Here is a 19,775-nt window from a genome sequence, read left to right on the forward strand (position 1 = left end):
GCCCACCTGTCCTGACACTGAAATGTAGAGCTGACACTGAAAAACCAGCAAATATACTAAAGGTTCTGATAGGCTTCAAATCAAGGTCCCTCATGGCAGTTTGTTGCCTGCAAACTCAGAAATTCAACACACTTGTTAGGACTGGGGCTGCCTGTCAGACGGGTTGTACCTTGGGCAGGGCTGTACATGAAGCCAGGCCTCCAGCCCATACTTCTCATCTCTAATTATTGACAGTTGTTTGAAGACTTTTATCCTTAGTTACCAAGAACATTATCATGGCTATATAGGTGCTTCCCAAGAGGCCAGACCAGTGTGACCACTCGCCACCCATTCACCTCCCATGACACAGATATGAAGTTCAAACTCACAGTAATATAAAATCATTTGTTTAATTCTAAATCAAATCATTTTCACAACAGTGAAAATTAGTGACTGGTCAAGGTGTGCCACTGTACATATTGCCATTTTCTGATTGTGGTTAGGACTGGGTTTTAATCCACGAAGGTGAAAGGAGTGTGGAGGCTGAGGGGCACAGAAAACATATACAAAGGAAAGCTGCCTTGGCAGAGGGATAAGTGGCCTACAGAGAGATGGTGGAAATAGGTCCTGTTAGGCTGGACTAACAGTCCCAAGTTGGCTTTTCTGCCCCAGAGCCTTGAAGAGGGTGAGTGGGACCTATTAAGTTTATAAAGGGCACATGGCCAACCTGGCTTTGCCAATAGGTTCCTGGAATATCTTTGCTGGTGGAGTTTTCTCGGGCTCACTCCAATTAATTAAAGAATCCAAATGAGTTGTCATCCTACCCACAACTTTCTTTCTTCTGGAAACCCATTTCTGTTTGTCTGACTGAAGTTCTCTCTCTCTCCACTAGTTGGGGCCACTGCACTGAGAGATGCCATCAATTGCCTCTAGAGCAGATACTCTAGGGGCCTTTGAGACTAGGGATCTCCAGAAGGTGATTTAAAGAAGTATTCTTGAGGGGGTGCCCAAGAATGTTTAAAATCCATCAGGCACATTGTAAAGCTAGTGGCTTATTCCTACCAAGTGGATTCAGCAAACGAATCACTCAATACTTTATATTTTATCTGTTTAAACACTGAACTCTGGCATTGGCAGGTGCAAAGGAGAAAGGGTCGGGGACCATGCAGAAGGGAGGATGGCTTCCCTTATCGTCTTCAAGGTCTTGGTTTCCTTAAATTATGCAGAGCCATATCTAAAAAAAGCACCAGGTGGGGCTTTTCTACTATTGCTAGTGGTGAGCCAGGAAAGTGTGGACTAGCAAAGTGAGCCAGAGGCCCCAGCATAAGTCCATATCCTTTCACCATCAATGTCTCTAAAAAATTAGATGAAGCCTGGCAGGAAGAACAAGAATTATCCCACTAGGTAAACTGCCCTACCTGCCTAGCACCACACTCCTACTATCAGATTCAGATGAATAAGTTTATGAAATCAAAAAACATAACAAGAACTTAGGAACAATCATTTCCCCTGGATTATACAGGAAAGATCATCACATTTCGCTACTGTGCTGAGATTCCCTGGGCCCTGCTACCTGGCTTTACAAATCATTAGATGTTGCCTGATCAGGAGGCACATGCTTCCTTGGTTTTAGCACACATACAAGGAGTTTTCAGGGACTCTATCAAGCCACACCAAAATCAGGTTCACAGATGGGTTTTTCCCCAACCTGCCTCTTCATAAAGGACAACTTGGCTTCTGACGTGGTTGTCTTCCACAAGCAGCTAGGCTGACTTGATAAAGCCTCCATTTTCCTCTGGGCAAGTTCTGGGAGAAAAAGCACTCAGAGCTTCTGTGGCTTAGGGGATAGGGCCACTTGTTCCAGTTGTTCCTGCGTCAAAGCTCTGAATCCTACCAAAGGCCCAACTCCAGGTCATTTCTAATGCAGTCCCGAGTTTCAGCAGTAGTATAGGCTGTTTGCCTCTGGCAAAGAGAGGCAGATGCATAGTTTTAAGAGGAAAGCTGATGGGAAATTTGTGAGTGAAGCGACATGTCTCATAAGGGCCAATCTATACCAGGAAACGAAGAGGTCATTCAAGCTGCTCTCTGGGGCCAAAGAGTAAGGCCTAGAGCCTTGGGATCTTTGGGTCTCTGGTGAATTCATGAAGTGACTTTAGTTTCAGCTGCTGTGATTATGATCTTCCTGGGACAGTAGATTCTATATCTCTGCTGAAGAAGATGTGCGGGGGGGTGGGTGCAGGGGGACAGAGCAGCACTGGGATCTGGAAGCTTTCCAGGTTCCACTGGCTTCAGAAGCTACTTAACAAGGGAATTTAAAGAGATGAAAGAAAATTTTCATAAATACCATTTGGTTCATCCCTTTGTTTTTGTATAAAACTTATGTGAAATTGCACTCTGATAGTTTCTTTCTTCCCACTTCTTCCCTGTGCAGAGTCAGGACCTGCTGAGTTGGCTGGAACAGGATTTCATGGTGCTACCCATGAGTGGGGACTCAACACCAAGGCCTGAGATTAGAGAAAGGTGTTTACAGCAGTGCTGACACTTGGGAGTACTCGCCAACTGGTCTTGAGTTCCACAGCTCTGATGAAAGAGCAAGACTCCTTGAAGTGTTACTGACCCCACTGTTCCCAGAGGTCGGGGTTAGCCAGGAAGCCAAACACCAGGAGTAGGGGTGGCACATCACCAATCCAGAGGACCTGCTGTGGATATAGACAGGAGCCTGGCATTAGGCAATCAGGAGCCAGAACATGATCACCAGGGCCACAAACAGGAAAAGGCGTGACAGGAACTGCTCATCCACATACTGGGGTGTCCCAGGGACAGCTGGAGAGACAGGAGGGAAAAGAGAGGCTGTTAGAAGGCTCCAGTTGTGCACACTACCCATTTGGGTAAGAAGTCAAGTGCATCAATCTTCATTTCTTCTTCTTTTTTTAAAGTTAATTTTTAGTGTGTATAGTACTAGGGACTAAACTCAGGGTCTCACACATACTAGGCAAGTGTTCTAACTGCTGAGTTACATTGCCAGCTCTTTCTATTTTTCATTTTGAGATAGGGTCTTACTAAGTTGCTCAGGCAAGCCTTAAACTTGTGATCCTCATGCCCCAGGCTCCAAGATCACTGGAATTATAGGCATGCACCACAGTGCCCACATAAAAACTGTAACTGCATAGGGGCAAATAAAAAGATCCAAAGTCTGATTGTGAAACTAATTGGAGAATCCAGGGTGAACCTTGGATCAGGTTAGAAGGAAGCAAGCTATGAGGCAGATTCCTGCTGCCTCCTCAGAAATCCACTTTTCTGTCATTTTGTCCTTTTGGGTTTCCTTCCTTGGAGAAAATGACATGTGAACAGAGGAGAAACTTTCCAGGTAGATAAGGTAAGGAAGAATACACCCACTGTCTCTTGATGCTACACTGCATTCCCCAGTTAGGTGTTCTGATGAATTCATGTAGGCAGGTAGTCAACAAACTCTTATTAACTCTTATTGATTGCCTGCTATATGCCAAGTACTGGAGTGGCACAGGGAAAAACTAGAATGACTTCTGAATGGGTTACCATCTCTACAGCGTAAGTTCTTTATCAGAACAATGCATTGGTCACTTCTGTACCCTCCTTTGTACCAAGTGCAAACAATGAGTGCAAGCAGAGCTCAACTGAGCTTAACATCTCTGTAGGCCCTATAATACAGATCTTGGCTTCAGTGTCAGAATGTGGTAAGAGTCCAGGGCATTCACCTGACTGGTGAATGCCCTGGACTCTTCAGCTGGCACTGTCAAGCAGCTGGAAGAGAAATGAAGCAGCAGGTGGCAGATATAGCATGATTTCTAAAGGGCCAAGACTTGGACTAGCCCATGTTGTGTTGTCAGGTAAGCTGGACAGAGATGCAAAAGAACAGAGACCCTACCTCCTTGTGTGTTGCCTCACTCCTTCCTATCCCAATATGGTCAAAATGAGGTACATGTACAGGATTAGGCTTTTCCTCAGTTGGGTATCATTTATTATCATTTTTCATTTTACAGACATGGGATATGTCTTGGTAAACATTATTGAACATTTTCTGATCTGTAAATCAGAGTCATCTATATACATTTCCTCATGGTGGTTGTGATGATTCCTTCAGTTTGGAATGAAAGCACAATGCATGTGCCTAACACCTGGTAAGTGCTCAGAATACTGGCATGAATACCAGTAACATAAAAAGAATTTAAGACACTTTGAAAAGGCTGGTTATACATACAGTGACGATGATCTATAATTTATATATTGCTGAATTCCAAGGAGCTTTCAAGCAGGATTACTAAAATATCTTCCTGATTTCTGAAGAAAACAAAACTTACCTGGAGGAGGCCGCCCATCATTTATGTTAAATGCTGTGGCAAATATCCCAAAAGGAAATGCTCCAATTCCAAAAGACATCTGGAAGCCACCATCTCCAAATCCAAATCCTTGAAATCCCTATATGGAAAAAAAGCAATTAAGAGGAGGAAAAATGAGCATGTCTCTCCTATACATATCCAATGGCACATCTTACATGCTCTATTTTATACAGAACCTTGCACTCCTCCATACTCTCTGCCACCTATTTCCAAAGGTAAGAATCATCTTTTTCTCCTATTTAGACCCCAAAGCAAAGGAACTCTGGTGGATCCTCTGTCCATATAGCCTTAGCTCCAAGCTATGGAACTGTGAATATGCCAAAAAAGACAAGATCATATAAAAAGAGAACCACTGTGCTGATGAAACTCAGGTTCTTAGGACTTAAGGTTCTTAAATTCTAGAGTCCCACATTAGTTAGTTTAATTTTCTACATGTTCTAGAGTCCCACATTAGCTAGTACAACTTTCTACATGTTATATAACACACAATTCAATTACCTCCACGTCCCATTACAAAAGAGTATCAAAATAAGCTACAAATTATTTAGTTGGAACCTAACAGACCAGAAATAGAAGTCACGATCAAAATCATGATAATATGCTCCCCAAGGATCATTATGCTGACTTATGTAGCCAAACAGAAAAACTCTTATGTCCAAGTTATCAGACAAAATTGTTTGGACATCATGGTCACAAGTACATGACAACATGTAGACAGGATATCAACATTTTCTCTCAAAAGTATTTTTTGTGGAGGAGGGGTGGTTTCTGGGGACTGAAGCTAGGAGCACTCTGCAACTGAGCTATATCCCCAGTCCTTCTTCTTCTTCTTCTTCTTCTTTTTTTCAGTTGTAGTTGGGCACAATATCTTTATTTTATTTATTTATTTATTTTTATGTGATGCTGAGGATCGAATCCAGGGCCTCACACGTGCTAGGCGAGCACTCTACCACTGAGCCACAACGCCAGCCCACATCCCCAGTCCTTTTAATTTTTTATTTTGAGACAAGATCTCACTAAGTTTTTGAGGCCAACCTTGAACTTGTGATCCTCCTGCCTCAGCCTCCTGAGTTGCTGAGATTACAGGCATGCCCACTTGCCTGAAGTTTCTTTTAATATTATTATTTTAAAAAATTTTTTTAGTTGTTGATAGACCTTTATTTTATTTATTTATATGCGGTGCTGAGAATCGAACCCAGTTCCTCACACATGCCAGGCAAGTGCAATACTTCTGAGCCCACAGCCATTCCCCTCTTTTAATATTATCATGTAGAATTTTTATAAATCTAAATATTTAAATTTTTTTGTTTCTAAAATTTAAAACATTTTAACCTTTTCTGATTGTAAAAGTAATACATGCTGTTACGAGAAATTCACACATTATGGGAATAACTTAGCAAATCAGAGGTTTCTATTTACCCTTGGATCCTCCCAAATAACCACTGTCAAAAGTTTGGTATAGGGCTGGGGATGTGGCTCAAGCGGTAGCGCGCTCGCCTGGCATGCGTGCGGCCCGGGTTCGATCCTCAGCACCACATACCAACAAAAATGTTGTGTCCGCTGAAAACTAAAAAATAAACATTAAAAAATTCTCTCTCTCTCTCTTAAAAAAAAAAAAGTTTGGTATATTATCCTCATTTTTTTTCTATGTGTCATTGTATTATCTTTCACATGAAAAGATTCAGTAGAAACTATAATATTGTGAGTAACTCCCTTATCTATTTATTTATTTTTATGCCAGGGATTGAACCCATGGGTGCTTAACCACTGAGCAACATCCCCCGCCCCCCACCTTTTTTTTTTGAAACAGGGTCTCGATGAGTTGCTTAGGGCCTTGCTAAATTGCTGAGGCTGGCTTTTTTTTTTTTTTTTTTTTTTTTTTTTTTTTTTTTAAAGAGAGAGTGAGAGAGGAGAGAGAGAGAGAGAGAGAACTTTTAATATTTATTTTTCAGTTCTCGGCGGACACAACATCTTTGTTGGTATGTGGTGCTGAGGATCGAACCCGGGTCGCATGCATACCAGGCGAGCACGCTACCGCTTGAGCCACATCCCCAGCCCCGTGAGGCTGGCTTTGAACTCATAATCCTCCTGCCTGAGCCTCCTGAGCTGCTGGGATTACAGGCATGTGCCATCATGCCCGGCAGTAACTCCATTTTTCTAAGTGCAAATTCTGTGCCAAGCACAGTGTTAAAACTCTGGGATACATAAATCATGTTTAATTCTTGTAGTAGCATCATCTGCACTTTATAGAGACCAACTGTGGGTTGGAGAGGTAGAATAATCAAGGGGTAGAGTTTAGATCTAAAAGTAGGTTAATCTAACCTAAAAATTACTTTACACACCTTATTTTTTTCTCTGCCCCTGAATCCCTAACAAGATCTTTAGAACAATGATAATAGAAATAATAAAATAAAAAAAATATTGGGCCAACCATTTTCCAAAAAAAGCTGGTATTTGTGAAACTTTTGCAAATTACAAAAGTGTCCCATACTGAGCAGCCTAGCATCTGACTCCAAACTTCTTGCTATGTGGCACTACCTATAAAACCTAATAGGTGACTTAGTTAGAGGGCAAACCTATAGGGAAGAAAAACATTTTGTTTCCATCCCCTTGCTGCACAAATGCCTTCTTCTCAGACCTAGCCTGGTTGAGTCTCCTGGGACTGAAGTTGCCTTACTGGAAAAGGTGCAATTGTTTCATCAGGAACCACAGCTTCACTGAGTGCAATCCTGAGGACTGACCTTCCTGCTTCCCTTCTAGTAACATCTATGTGATCTCACAAATCCTCCCATTTGGTGGGTTTGTGTTTCTGGGGCAGAGTATGCAAAATACATTGCATCACTAGAGGCTGCAAGTGCTTGTGAATGCTAGAAGTGGGCCCCAAAGTCTTCAAGGCCAGGGTCTCTGGCTTCCTGGGGCCTTTGATTTACATTAGTTGCTAATGCTTCATGAGAAATTAGAGCCTAAGTTTAAAGGACTGTTGCCTGGAAGTTAAGAGTGGGGACTTAAATACCAGCCAGATCTGATTTTTAGTCTTATGTATGGCCCTGGACAGGTCACTTCACCTATCAGGGCCTCAGTTTCATCTTTTAAATGGGTTAGTGGGAGGTTTAAATGAGATCATAATATAGTTTTATAATTTTTTTTAAATTTTTTAGAAGTAGGTGAACACAATACCTTTATTTTATTTACTTATTTTTATGTGGTGCAGAGGATTGAACCCAGGGCCTCACACATGCTAGACAAGCGCTCTACCACTGAGCCACAATCCCAGCCCTATCATATAGTTTTTCCCATTAACAATCATACAAGTGTTCATTGCTAAAAGGCAATACAGAGAGGACCCTCTTAATTTCTATCAAGAACTCTGACTTGGCCAGGTGCAGTGATGTACACCTGTAATCCCAGGGACTCAGGAGGCTCAGGCAGGAGAATCACAAGTTCAAAGCCAGCCTCAGCAACTTAGTGAGACCCTGTCTCAAAATAAAAAATAAAAAGGGCTGGGGATATGGCTCAATTATTAAGTGCCCTGGGTTCAATCCCAACAACAACAACAACAACACAAAACACAAAAGATCCATGACCTGGGGGCTAGGGATATAGCTCAGTGGTTGAGCACTCACATAGCCTATGAGAGATCCTGGGTTAGATCCAAGCATTGCACCAAAAAAAAAAAAAAAAATAATAATAATAATAATAATACTTAATTCAAGTTAGAAAAAAAAGAAATGTGTACAAAGATCATCACTGTAGTTTTAACTTATCTATTTATGGTACTGAACCCAGGGTTGCTTTACCACTGAGCTACATCTCTAGTCCTTTTTATTTTTTTTTTATTTTGGGATGGGATCTCCTTAAATTGCTTAGGATCTCATCAAGTTGCTAAGGCTGTGATCCTCCTGCCCCAGACTCCAGAGTCTCTGGGATTACACTACGCCCGGCTAACTCTACTCAAAATTTTACCTGAGCTTGGCATGGTAGCACATGCCTGTATTCCCAGTGATTCAGGAGGCTGAGGCAGAAGGATTGAATGTTTGAGGCCAGCAAATTAGGAAGGCCCTAAGCAAATTAGCAAGACCCTGTTTCAAAATAAAAAGGACTGGAAATGCAGCTCAGTGGTTAAGTGCTTGTAGGATCAATCCCTAATACCAAAATCAAATCAAAACAAAACAAAACAAAACAAAATTGTAAATCCATCAGAATATTTAAAAAATATTTTTTAGTTGTCAATGGACCTTTATTTTATTTATTTATATGAGGTACTGAGAATCGAACCCAGTGCCTCACACATGCTAGGCAAGCGCTCTACCACTGAGTAACAACCCCAGCCCCCAACAGAATATTTTTAAAATAGAAAAAGAAAAGGAAGCAGCTAAATTTCTAATGAAGGATTAGTTACATAAATTATGTTGGGTCCACACAACTGAATACTAAATAGCCATTATGTCAAGTATTAATGGGAAAGTACCTTCAGTAAAATCCTAAGTTATACTGTTGAAAGTCTTTAATTTCAAATGGTATGAACTACACAAGAACAGGTTCATTTATCAATGAACACCTGTTCATTGATAAATCTCCTGGAACACATAGTCACTTACTATTTGTAGAATAAATAGATTTTTTTTTCTGGACACAATACCTTTATTTTATTTACTTATTTTTATGTGGTGCTGAGGATCAAACCCAGGGTCTCATATGTGTGAGGCAAGTGCTCTGACACCAAGCCACAATCCCAGCCCCAAGAAGTTTAAAGGAGTAACAAAGGATTCATATTATAAAATAGATCAATGTAAACACAATGAATAAAATTTATGTGTTTATAGAATTATAGAAATACAGCCACAAGCAGGGTATAGTGGCACATGCCTACTTGAGAAACTGAAGCAGGACGATCAAAACTTCAAGGAAAGCTTCAGAAAAACTTAGTGGAACTATCAGCAATTTAATGAGACCCTGTCTTCAAATAAAAATAAATATAAGTTAAAAGGACTGGGGATGTAGCTTGGTGGTAAAGTTCTCCTGGGCTCAATCCCCAGTACCAAAAACAAAAAGAAAGAAAGAAAAAGAAAAACACATGCACAATAACCCTTTCGACTTGTTACAAGAAGAATAATGGAAAAGGAAAAAGACCACATTTCCAGCTGTTATTTCTGGATGATTTGATTATTTTCCCCCTTTCTCCATTCTGTATTCTACAAGTTTTCCTTTACTTTTATAATCAAGGGGGAAAAAATGTAGGGTCAATAGGGAAATTTCTAAAGCCATGGGCTTTCTAGAAGCTTCTCCTTGAATGTTCCTTACCCCTCTATTCTCCGGCTCTGGCCTCTGGCCTTGAGGACGAGGAGGAGTCTTCTCTCTGCAAAAGAAACGGTATAAAATAAGTCTATTACAACATGATTTGAGTTGCTCACTATGAGAACTGGAAGCCAAGAGGGTCAGGGCCACAGCCATTTTTCCTGCCCATACATAAACTATGTAGGATAAACTAAATGCAAACTCTTTATTTTACCTATAATTATTCCTCTCAAAAGATATTCATTAGACTGCATTACAAGCTATTCCTCTTACAGAAATCCTGACCCATACTGGTTATTGATGGCAGTCATCGTCTTCCCTGGACCTATAAGCTACTGGGCTCATAGATATCAAAAATCCCAAAGCCAAACTGAAATTTAACAACTGAGAGTACTGAGATTCAAGGTCTCTCTGCACTGTCTTTATTGACTTTAGCTTTACCTCACATTACTCTTGGGTAAAGACCCCATGCTATTCTTTAGGCCTCTCAGTCTCAGACCCTCTGATCATTTAGAAATGCCTGACTGAGGACTTGTTACATATGAAGCCCTAGACAGAATAATAAGACTGACAGATCTTATTCTTGAGGTAAAGACAATTTCAAAGGGGATTCATCAAATCATAATGCAGTGTGAGAAGGATTACCAGAGAATGATGAGAACAACTCATGTGGGAAAAAATGACCACTTCAAGAAGGAAGTGACTTTCAAGCTGTTCATAAAAGATGGGTAACATTAGAGAAAGAGGTAGGAGTGGAGTGCTGGTTTGAGTAGGAGTAGAAAAGGCAGAAGAGACAGAGCAGAACTCAAACACAAAGGCTAATGAATGTGAAAGGGCAGGTTCCTTTAGGAAAGGTCCAGTATGTTTGGTGTACTGGGTATGTTGGGATGGGATGGGATGGGAGAAGGTAAGTGACATTTCAGGAAAAGTTGGAGGTAACAAACCATGAAGGGCTTTCAGTACTTGTAGAATGCTGCAGTCACCCACATCTCCATTTCTAGAAATTCTGAACTCCACAAAGTCACCCAGACTGCTTATTCCCCCTCCCTCCACACTTTATACATCATTGCTGAGCATTTTGAGACTCTCCTGCTATATACACAGCCTGCCTCGAAGGCTGCAGGGAGTGCTTTTTCACAGCACTTTGCACACTTGCAATTGTGGTGTCTTGTGCACTCCTGGGTCCCCAGGCCCAGCATACTGCCTACTGGGTAAATGACACTCAGTGGTTATCTATTATAGTCCAGTAAATGGCCACTCCCTCACCATAACTGGCTGATTCTCATTTGGATCAGACTACCTCAGAACCAAGTGATCATCAAGCACTAAGTAAAGGGTGGGGTTTGGGGGTGCTGAATGGAAGTGAATTAATATCCAAGGGATGAAGAAGGTATGAGAGACATTCAAGTCCTCACCTGGGATCCTGCTGCCCAGTGCTGCCCCTGCCATAGAGAGGGATGACCTTGTCTCGGCTGATACCAGCTTTGCAAACTGGACACACCTGTCTATTAGGTCTGGTCTCCAGCCACTGCAAGCAGGACAGAAAAATGCATGAATGGTTGAAGGCCCACCACAGAATGATTAGAAGCAGTAGGAGAACATGGGCCAGAGGCCTCAAATGGGAAACACCAGCAAAATCAGTAATACCCTGAGAAATCTGACTCTGATTCCTGTACCTAGTACTCAATAAATATTTACTAGTGGCAAAACTGAAATTGCCTTTAAATGCCATAATAATTAAAGTCAGCTTCTTCATGCTTTCTGTCTCTCTCGGGGTTGCTAGCAATACAGCAAGGAGGAGCTGCAAGCCTCAAGCTGCTAAGTGGTCTGCCATACCCAATCTCAGGTTAGACTACTGATGTGGGTATAATGAACTTTCCATTTTCCAGGCTGGGAACATAGCTCAGTGGTAGAATGCTTGCCTAGCATGTGTGTGGTGGCCCTGGTTTGATTCCCAGTACCACAAAAATAAAGAAATTAGTTTCCACTTTCCCCAAAGGGTCAAGTATATTATCCTTATGTAAGTGATATTTTTCTTTCTGTGATTTCTTATTTTTACAGCATTTCCCCAACAACTGTGTGTCCTAGACATCAGCACCTGAACATAAGCAGATCATTTTCTGGTGATTTACCATGTGTTAAAGAATATATTTAGTTCATTATCTAAATTTGATTTTTTATAAACTGTCAGTAACTTTTGCATTCAATTATTTCAATGTCAATACAAGGGGCTAGGGCTCAGTAGTAGAGTGCTCAGCTAGCATGAGTGAGGCACTGGGTTCCTCAGCACCACATAAAAATAAAATAAAGATATATGTCCACCTACAACTAAAATATATATGTATATATAAAAAAAAAAAAACAACAAAACCCCCACAACACCCTGTTTTGGGTTTCCCAGGCCCTTTCATTGGTTAAGGATATTTTGTTTAATTTTCTTAAAAATGAACAAGATGGCACACGCCTATGGCGCATGCCTGTAATTCCAAGCAATATGGGATGCTGAGGCAGGAATATTGCAAATTCAAGATCAGCCTCAGCAACTTAATGAAGCCCTGTCTTGAAAATAAAAAATTAAAAAGGGCTGGGTATATAGTTTAGTGGCAAACAAAACAACAACAACAACAACAACAACAAACACACAAACAAAAAATGATTAAGAAAAGACACTGTAGTATCTTTATAGACATTAGATAATTTCATACATATTTCTTCTCAAGTTTTATTTTTGATGCTAGGGATCAAACCCAAGACCCTGCACAAGCTAAGCACACATCCCACCACTAAACTATACTCCCAGCCCTTAAACATTTTTTCAGAACATAAATAATTGCATGCTTAGATCCAATGATATGAAGTTATATTATAAATGTGTATCTAGGGCTCAGGAATATAGAATTGGCAGCACTTAATGATTTTTATATCCTACTTTGTCAATCTGTCAATGGCTCCAAAACTTATGTGCTCGTCATAAGCTCACAGCCAACATGTTCTATGAGGTTCCACTATGGTTAGAGTGCTCAGCCCTAAGTCCCTCTTCTTTCTCCCATCAAGAGTCTGAGGCTCAGGCTGGGGTTGTGGCTCAGTGGGAGAGTGCTCACCTAGAACATGTGAGACACTGGCTTCAATCCTCAGCACCACATTAAAAAAATCATAAAATAAAATCATTGTGTCCATTTACAACTAAAAAAAATATTAAAAAAAAAAGAGTCAGGCTCTAGCAATCTGAAACTCATCCTCTCCTCACATTCCTAAGTCACCTATGAGTGTGATCACCTACAAGTGTGGTGTTCTACTACAAACAACCATGGAGACAGTCAGCTGGCAGTAATTATTCACAAGCAACTGTGAATATCAGGCCCAGCTCTGTCTCACCAAGATGGTATCTGGGTCTTGGTGAATACTAATTGGTCTTCACAATGAGTGAAAACTGGGAAAACAGACTTTCTTCCTTTACAAAAGCTCTTTGTTGCTACCAAAATAAAATTTACCCCTTCTTAACATTTTCAAGAACTTTAGGGCAAGGGTTATGGCTCAACAGCAAAGAGCTTGCCTCACATACTTGAGTCACTGGGTTTGATCCTTAGCACCACATAAAAAAAAAAATAGAAAAATAAAAAAGAAGGTAGGAAGTACTTTTTATAGATGGAGAATCTAAAAAATAAAAAGGATCCATCATATTATCAAATCTAGCCCAATTCACAAATGAGGAATTGAGATCCAGAGAGGTGGTAACTGGCTAAGGCTACAATGGCCACTAGTAGCAAAATCAGGACCATTTTGGGTACCACAATAACTCCTTATTTCGTCAAGTGCCTGTCAGTGGGCAGGTGTGTAAAAAGGGTTGGGGGTAAGCATGCAAATGAGCCCAGAAGCAAGGGAGATTGCAGATTCTGACAGCAGTCTCCTGAGACAAGGGCTGTCTTGTGCAACCATAGCTGATGAAAGACAAGAGTAAAATGAAATGCATCTTACCTGATGTAAACATGGCCAACTGCCAGAGTCCCCAGGGCAACCAGCCATCAAGGAGAAGGTTAGAAAGGGGAAAAGGAAGAAAAATGCTTTCATTAGCAGAAACATTTGATGAACAAGGTAGGAACATTAGAATGGGAAAAATGGGGGAAGCAGGGGCATTGTGTCCCCACTGAGGTTCTGCAGGAATCACTGGCATCAGAAACTAGAAAAAGACTGGGATAAAAATCACAGGAAATACAAAATAGTGAAGACAAGATCTCAGGCTTCACAACTAGGATCCCTCTACACTTGCAGACCTGCAGGGCCCAGACCATCCAGACCCAACTTCTCTGAAAGTTAGCCTTCAAAAGGTTATAGCATCTGAAGGAATCCAATAAAAGCTAAGCATTCTCTGCAGAAAAATTCATGGGAGCATTCTTATGAAGTACACGCAAGTGTGCGTGCATACACATACTATTTTACACCTAATTTCAGGCTCACAAGAGAATTCACGCCTAGCTTAACAAAATCTTTAGGCTGTCCTCACTTTGAGAGGACAAAATAAAAAGGACAGAAAGTAGCTTAAAAATTCATAAAAACATTCTAAAAACATTTAAGTAATGGAAAGGACAGGGAGGCTACAAGGCAAAATGGGCTAGCTTTAGAATGTCTCATTTTTCGGGCTGGGGATGTGGCTCAAGCGGTAGCGCGCTCGCCTGTCATGCGTGCGGCCCGGGTTCGATCCTCAGCACCACATACCAACAAAGATGTTGTGTCTGCCGAGAACTAAAAAGAATAAATATTAAAAATTCTCTCTCTCTCTCTCTCCTCTCTCACTCTCTCTTTAAAAAAAAAAAAAAAAAGAATGTCTCATTTTTCAAAGGAGAAAATAGCCAAGACTCAGAAACAAGCAATTACTTGTACCAGGAGTGAAAACCAAGTTTCCTGACTTATATTTCACTGCCCTTTCAACACCCAGCACTGCATACAAAAAAAATATATCTATAGAATTAAAGGAAAAAATCATTCAACTACAGATTCTTAATACTTCTTTTCTCTTTCTCCCTCATTGATTAAATAGATCAACAAATATCTACCGTTGGGCTGGGGCTGTAGCTCAGTGGCAGAGCACTTGCCTAGCATGTGTGAGTCACTGGGTTTAATCTTTAGCACCACATAAAAATGAACAAATAAAATAAAAGCATTCTGCCCGTCTACCACTACAAAAAATTTTTTTTGTTAATATTTATTTATTTATTTATTTATTTTTGCATTACAATTCTTAATATACCATAATTTATCATATCTCTGATATATAAGGTATGTTGACACCAAATAAAATCCATATGCTTCACGAATTTGCGTGTCATCCTTACACAGGGGCCATGCAAATCTTCTCTGTATTGTTCCAATTTTCGTACATGTGCTGCCGAAGCAAGCACATGGATTTTTTTTTTTTTTTTTTGGGTGGTGCTGGGGATTAGAACCCAGGGCCTTGAACATGCAAGGCAAGTACTCTACCAACTGAGCTATATTATCCCCAGCCTCCCCCATTTTTTTTTTAATCTATTGTTTATCTACTGTGTGTCAGGACAGTGGAAAATGTGGATGTCCTTGCACATCATGTATCTTTTCTAGCTAAGTAAAACTTGGACTCAGAGGAAGCTCCTTTCCCAATTCTGGAACCAATTTAGCTTCAAAAGTAGATCTACAATCTTTCTAGACATAACAGAAACCTCACATCTGACTTCCACATTAACCTTGGGATGCCATTCTGATCTGATCCAAATGCAAGGCACCCTAAAGATCATGGCAGATCTTCACTAGCAGTTCTCTCAAAGGCTGTCCAGAAGTAGAGGTGAATGAATGACCCTCAGAGGAAAGTTCAGGATTATAATGATGGGGAGTCCTCTTATTTGTTAAGCAAAGACTGTGGCCAAATAGCTTTTTATTTGTTAATGGTACTGGGTGATTATGTTAACCTACCAGGGGGTATAATTATTTCCATTTTACAGATGTAGAAACTAAAGCACAGAGAAGCTAGCAGATTTTCCAAAACATATACCACCCAATCTGGATGCCTAACGTCCTTTTAGAATCTATGTTCTTTTCAACGGTACCTGACCTTAATTCTGTCACTCATTTTAAATGTGGTTTTATGGTACTCTGAAGTATCTCCAACTTCTAGGATAAGGCTGATTACTTACAACGATGTCTATGTAAAACTATGATTAGGGTGAGAGACTTGAGAACAAAAATCTCTGCCCCATTCTATTAATAAATCAATAAGTTTATCTTTTACACAGGTACCATTTTAACCTCCTCTAAAATACTGCTTAAATAACCCTTTCTTCACACCATTTTCCTGATCAAAAGTATTCATTAACTCTATATCCTCTTAAACAAATCTGGGTTTGATAATTTGGCTGAACTCTCAACAATCCCTTGTTTCCTCATCCAGTGTGCTTTGAGAAGTATAGAAGGAGCCTCAGGGTCTCAGATGAACCCAATAGTGCACATGGCTGTCCCTAGAAATGACAGAGCTTAAGTTAGCACATATCTTTCACCTTTCCTGCCATTATTACCCCTCAATGTTCAGCTCAAATCTCAAGAGAAAAAAACAAAACTCAACATTCACCCAGATTCTCAGAGCCAGCAGGTACTTCTGTAACCATTGAGGCTGGAACGGACACTGACCCTGCCACTTTATATTGTTATGTATGTACACACACATAAAATATAGTAACAATTATGGTCATGGCTAACACGTAGTATTTGCTGCATATTTGTGAACAACCCTATAAAATGAGGCAGAGTGCATGTAAGCACTTTGTCCCAGGTCATCTGGTAAGAAGTGGTAGGATCAAGATTCAGAAGAGGGAGTCTGGCTCCCTGGTCCTTGCTCATAACCACTATACTCTGCTGCCTCTAGGCTCTGCACAAGTGGCAGGTAGTAAGTGCTCACTAAATTACATCATTACTGAAGAGGTAAGGAGCAGCAGCCTATGATGGAGATAGGATTTGCCCAAGGTCACTGAACTCATAAGGAACAGAGCTGGGACAGAAACACAGGTCTACGAATCCTTGAGTCTGAGTGTCTCAGGACCCAAAGTGGGTGAGAAACCATCTTTCCAAAGTTGCCCAGAGCCACAGTCTTTCCAAACTTGGCAGTGTTTGGATGGGGTACTAACCAGAAGAGATGGCCACACAGGCTAATGACAGCGTCCTTGGCTGTGTCCAGGCATATGTTGCACTCAAATGTACTGTCCTGCCCTCCACTCTCACCAGCACCATTGCTGCTCCCACTGGGTCCTCCTGCACTGGAGTTCTCAGGGGATGTAGAAGGTGAGGGCCCCTTGTTTGCCATCTTCAGTGGTCAGCAAAGCTTTGAATGAAGATTCTCTCCCGGAAAACCCTGAAAGGCAGAACAACCAATTACCAATTTCTGTAGCCCACTTTGCCCAAATTCCATGCCAATACCCCATCTTCTCTCAGTTCTAGAAGCTGATTACGCTGAACCCCTGAGCAGATTTCCCTAAAGGTATCAAGAATCACAGCTGTGGAGCAGTGCCCATGAACATGGCCCAGAATATACTTCACAAATTCACCAATGGCAAAAATACAGAGTAGCCTCCAGATGGTTCACCATTGGAGCTATCTCACTTGTCTCCATATTCTCCTATAATAATCAACCCAAATGATAAATACATGCTCAATTAAAATGAACCTCAAGCTGTCCTCTAACTTTGAACAGATTCTATATATTGTCTAGGAGAGGGGAACCTGCTTAGGATTATGACTGATATATGCTAGAATTTATATAAAGGAATTCCTGTAACTGAAAGATTAGGAAGCTAGGAGGGACCAGAATATGATTTCTTACAATGCAATCTTTTTCATTCCCTTTTTTGTCATGCTGGAGTATCATCTACCTTGTTTTGTCTAAATCTACCAACATTTTGGCCTCAATATATTTAAAGAGGAAGTTTATGTCACTGCTATTAATGGAAAATCAGTATTACTGGAAATGAAAAAGATAATTACAAATATAATGAAGAAAAATTTTTACCCTCATCACCTAAAGTCACACTCATGATATACTCTGGGTAATTTTTTCTTAATATTTATTTATTTATTTATATGTGGTGCTGAGGATGGAACCCAACACCTTACATGTGCTAGGTAAGCTCTCTACTGCTGAGCCACAACCCCAGCCCCATTCTGGGTAATCTTGATCTGATCCACTCTCTTCAGGAAAATGCAGCCTGACTACTGTGGAGCTGAGACTGGGATTCATGATACCCTGTTTGTATTCAGATCGCTGTACCACCATAGAGCAAGCTGGCCATTAGAAACAGACCACTGTTGACTACCACTTCCAAGTCAAAGAACTCAGCAGGAAAGCAAGGATGATGAAACATTAAGGAATATCCAGAAGAATCTGTCAGGAGCCAGATCTGGCTATCCTCATCATCTCAAAAATTCTAAGCAGAAAATGTGGGCTGACTACCATAGTCAGAGAACTGAAGGCTTGGATGCTGGCCTCAGCAAAACCTCCAGTTTGCTAGTGGTTTTGAGAATCTCCCTTCCCCTTTTCTGGCCATACTCTTCTCACTATAAAATGAGGCACTGGACTACATGGTCTTCTAAATACTGTTTCTAGCTCTTAGACTGCCACTCTGGATCATCTCACTTACTTTCTCCAAAGCAGACGGCTCCTCCACAAGTCTAGGACTCACCGATGTAGTACCAAGGGACCACCCTGATTTTAGCTTCCAAAATACAAGAAGATAAGGATCAAAAAGCTGCAATCTTCTCAGATCAAGAAGCCTTCCACTGAGTCTTCACAGAGCAGGCTCATGAGCATCTCTCAATAAGACAGCAGCTCAGTGATTTGAACAGGGAGAGGAAGCCGACTCACCGCCACTTTTTCACTCAGTTACATCATTTAACATGAAGTCCCAGAAGAACAGTTGGCTGCTGACAGTACCAGTGCCTTGTTGGCCTCGGTTCCAAAACCTTTTCTCTGACCAAGAAACCTTCTCCTTCTACATATACATCTGCTCTCTTAGAATCTAAGCCTTCTTTTCTAGTCATTCCAGCTCAATAACCCTGAGTACTTGACCAATGTATGTTCCTTTTTGTTTTGTGTGTTTGAGGTGCTGGGGATGGAAACCAGGGCCTCATGCGTGGGTGGCAAGCCCTCTAGCACTGAGCTATGTCCCTAGCCTGTGTTTCCTTGTTCAAAAATTTTATCTTTTAAAATTAAGAACAACTGTAAACAGATGAAGTACAGTCAGGTTCACCAATTTTAACAACAGCCTCCTAACATGATGCAGTAGGAAATACACAGCATCAACAAGGAAGCATTTTTGCCTTAAAACACAAACTATAGGGCTAGGGTTATGGCTCAGTGGTAGAGCACTTGCCTAGCAAGTATGAGGCACTGGGTTTGATCCCTAACACCACATTAAAAACAAAACAAAACAAAAAAAACTAAATAAACAAAACAAAGGTATTGTGTCCATCTACATTAAAAACAAAAACAAAACACAAACGAAGCCACAAAAATGAATTATTGTACCCATTTATGGAAAATAAGGATGCATGTATTAAACAATTCTGGAGAATATATTCAGCCAAATCCAGCAATGTGGAACTTCCTACAGGCTAAGTAGCCCAAGCTCTCCAAAAGTTAAATAATATAGGTAGGGAGCAGAGTTAACAAATTGAGATATGAGATATACCAGACCACTTGCAGTGTGTGGACCTCACTGGAACCAGATTCAAATAAACCAACTATTAAATTATACTTGTAAAATGACTGACAATAAAATCAATCTAGTTGACAATAAAAAAAAGACATTTATTTGGGGCTAATGAGGATTACAATCTAAGAAAAGAGATTTAAGCAGTCCTGAAATTATGCTCAAAGGTTTTACAAAATAGCAGCTATATTTATAGCTTTAAACTACAAGGGAATTGGAAATTACATTATTAGTCAGGAATTATGATTGATGCTGGCATAAGTCAAACTATTTAATTAGAAGGGGATTATGTGTAATCTTAACCTCTGGGTAGTCTGGAGAAAGGAGTTCACTGTATGTTTCAAAGGTCAACTCAATTTGGAGGTGGGTGTATTTGCCGCTGCAGAAATATCTGAGATCTGAT

At 40.6% G+C, this 19,775-nt stretch overlaps 1 protein-coding gene and 1 non-coding gene across 3 annotated transcripts in view; both read right to left on the reverse strand.

Annotated features, from left to right (window-relative positions):
• Window positions 1-370: 370 nt before the first annotated feature.
• Window positions 371-19,775, reverse strand: part of Rnf185 (ring finger protein 185) — a 36,305-nt gene continuing 16,900 nt past the window's right edge. For both annotated transcript variants that reach the window (XM_005339856.5, XM_021719833.3), the window contains 6 exons: window positions 16,796-17,019; window positions 13,626-13,644; window positions 11,066-11,178; window positions 9,657-9,711; window positions 4,317-4,434; window positions 371-2,802 (listed from right to left, as the gene is read on the reverse strand). In XM_005339856.5, coding sequence (XP_005339913.1) covers window positions 2,705-2,802; window positions 4,317-4,434; window positions 9,657-9,711; window positions 11,066-11,178; window positions 13,626-13,644; window positions 16,796-16,971 — 579 coding nt within the window. In that variant the 5' untranslated portion in view covers window positions 16,972-17,019 and the 3' untranslated portion in view covers window positions 371-2,704. The remainder of the gene's footprint in view (window positions 2,803-4,316; window positions 4,435-9,656; window positions 9,712-11,065; window positions 11,179-13,625; window positions 13,645-16,795; window positions 17,020-19,775) is intronic.
• LOC120892168 (U6 spliceosomal RNA) lies at window positions 14,940-15,046 on the reverse strand. Its single transcript, XR_005736819.1, has one exon. It is a non-coding gene; the product is annotated as a U6 spliceosomal RNA (small nuclear RNA).

The sequence above is a fragment of the Ictidomys tridecemlineatus genome, chromosome 2 (genome assembly GCF_052094955.1).
Source record: "Ictidomys tridecemlineatus isolate mIctTri1 chromosome 2, mIctTri1.hap1, whole genome shotgun sequence".
Classification (NCBI taxonomy): domain Eukaryota; kingdom Metazoa; phylum Chordata; class Mammalia; order Rodentia; family Sciuridae; genus Ictidomys; species Ictidomys tridecemlineatus.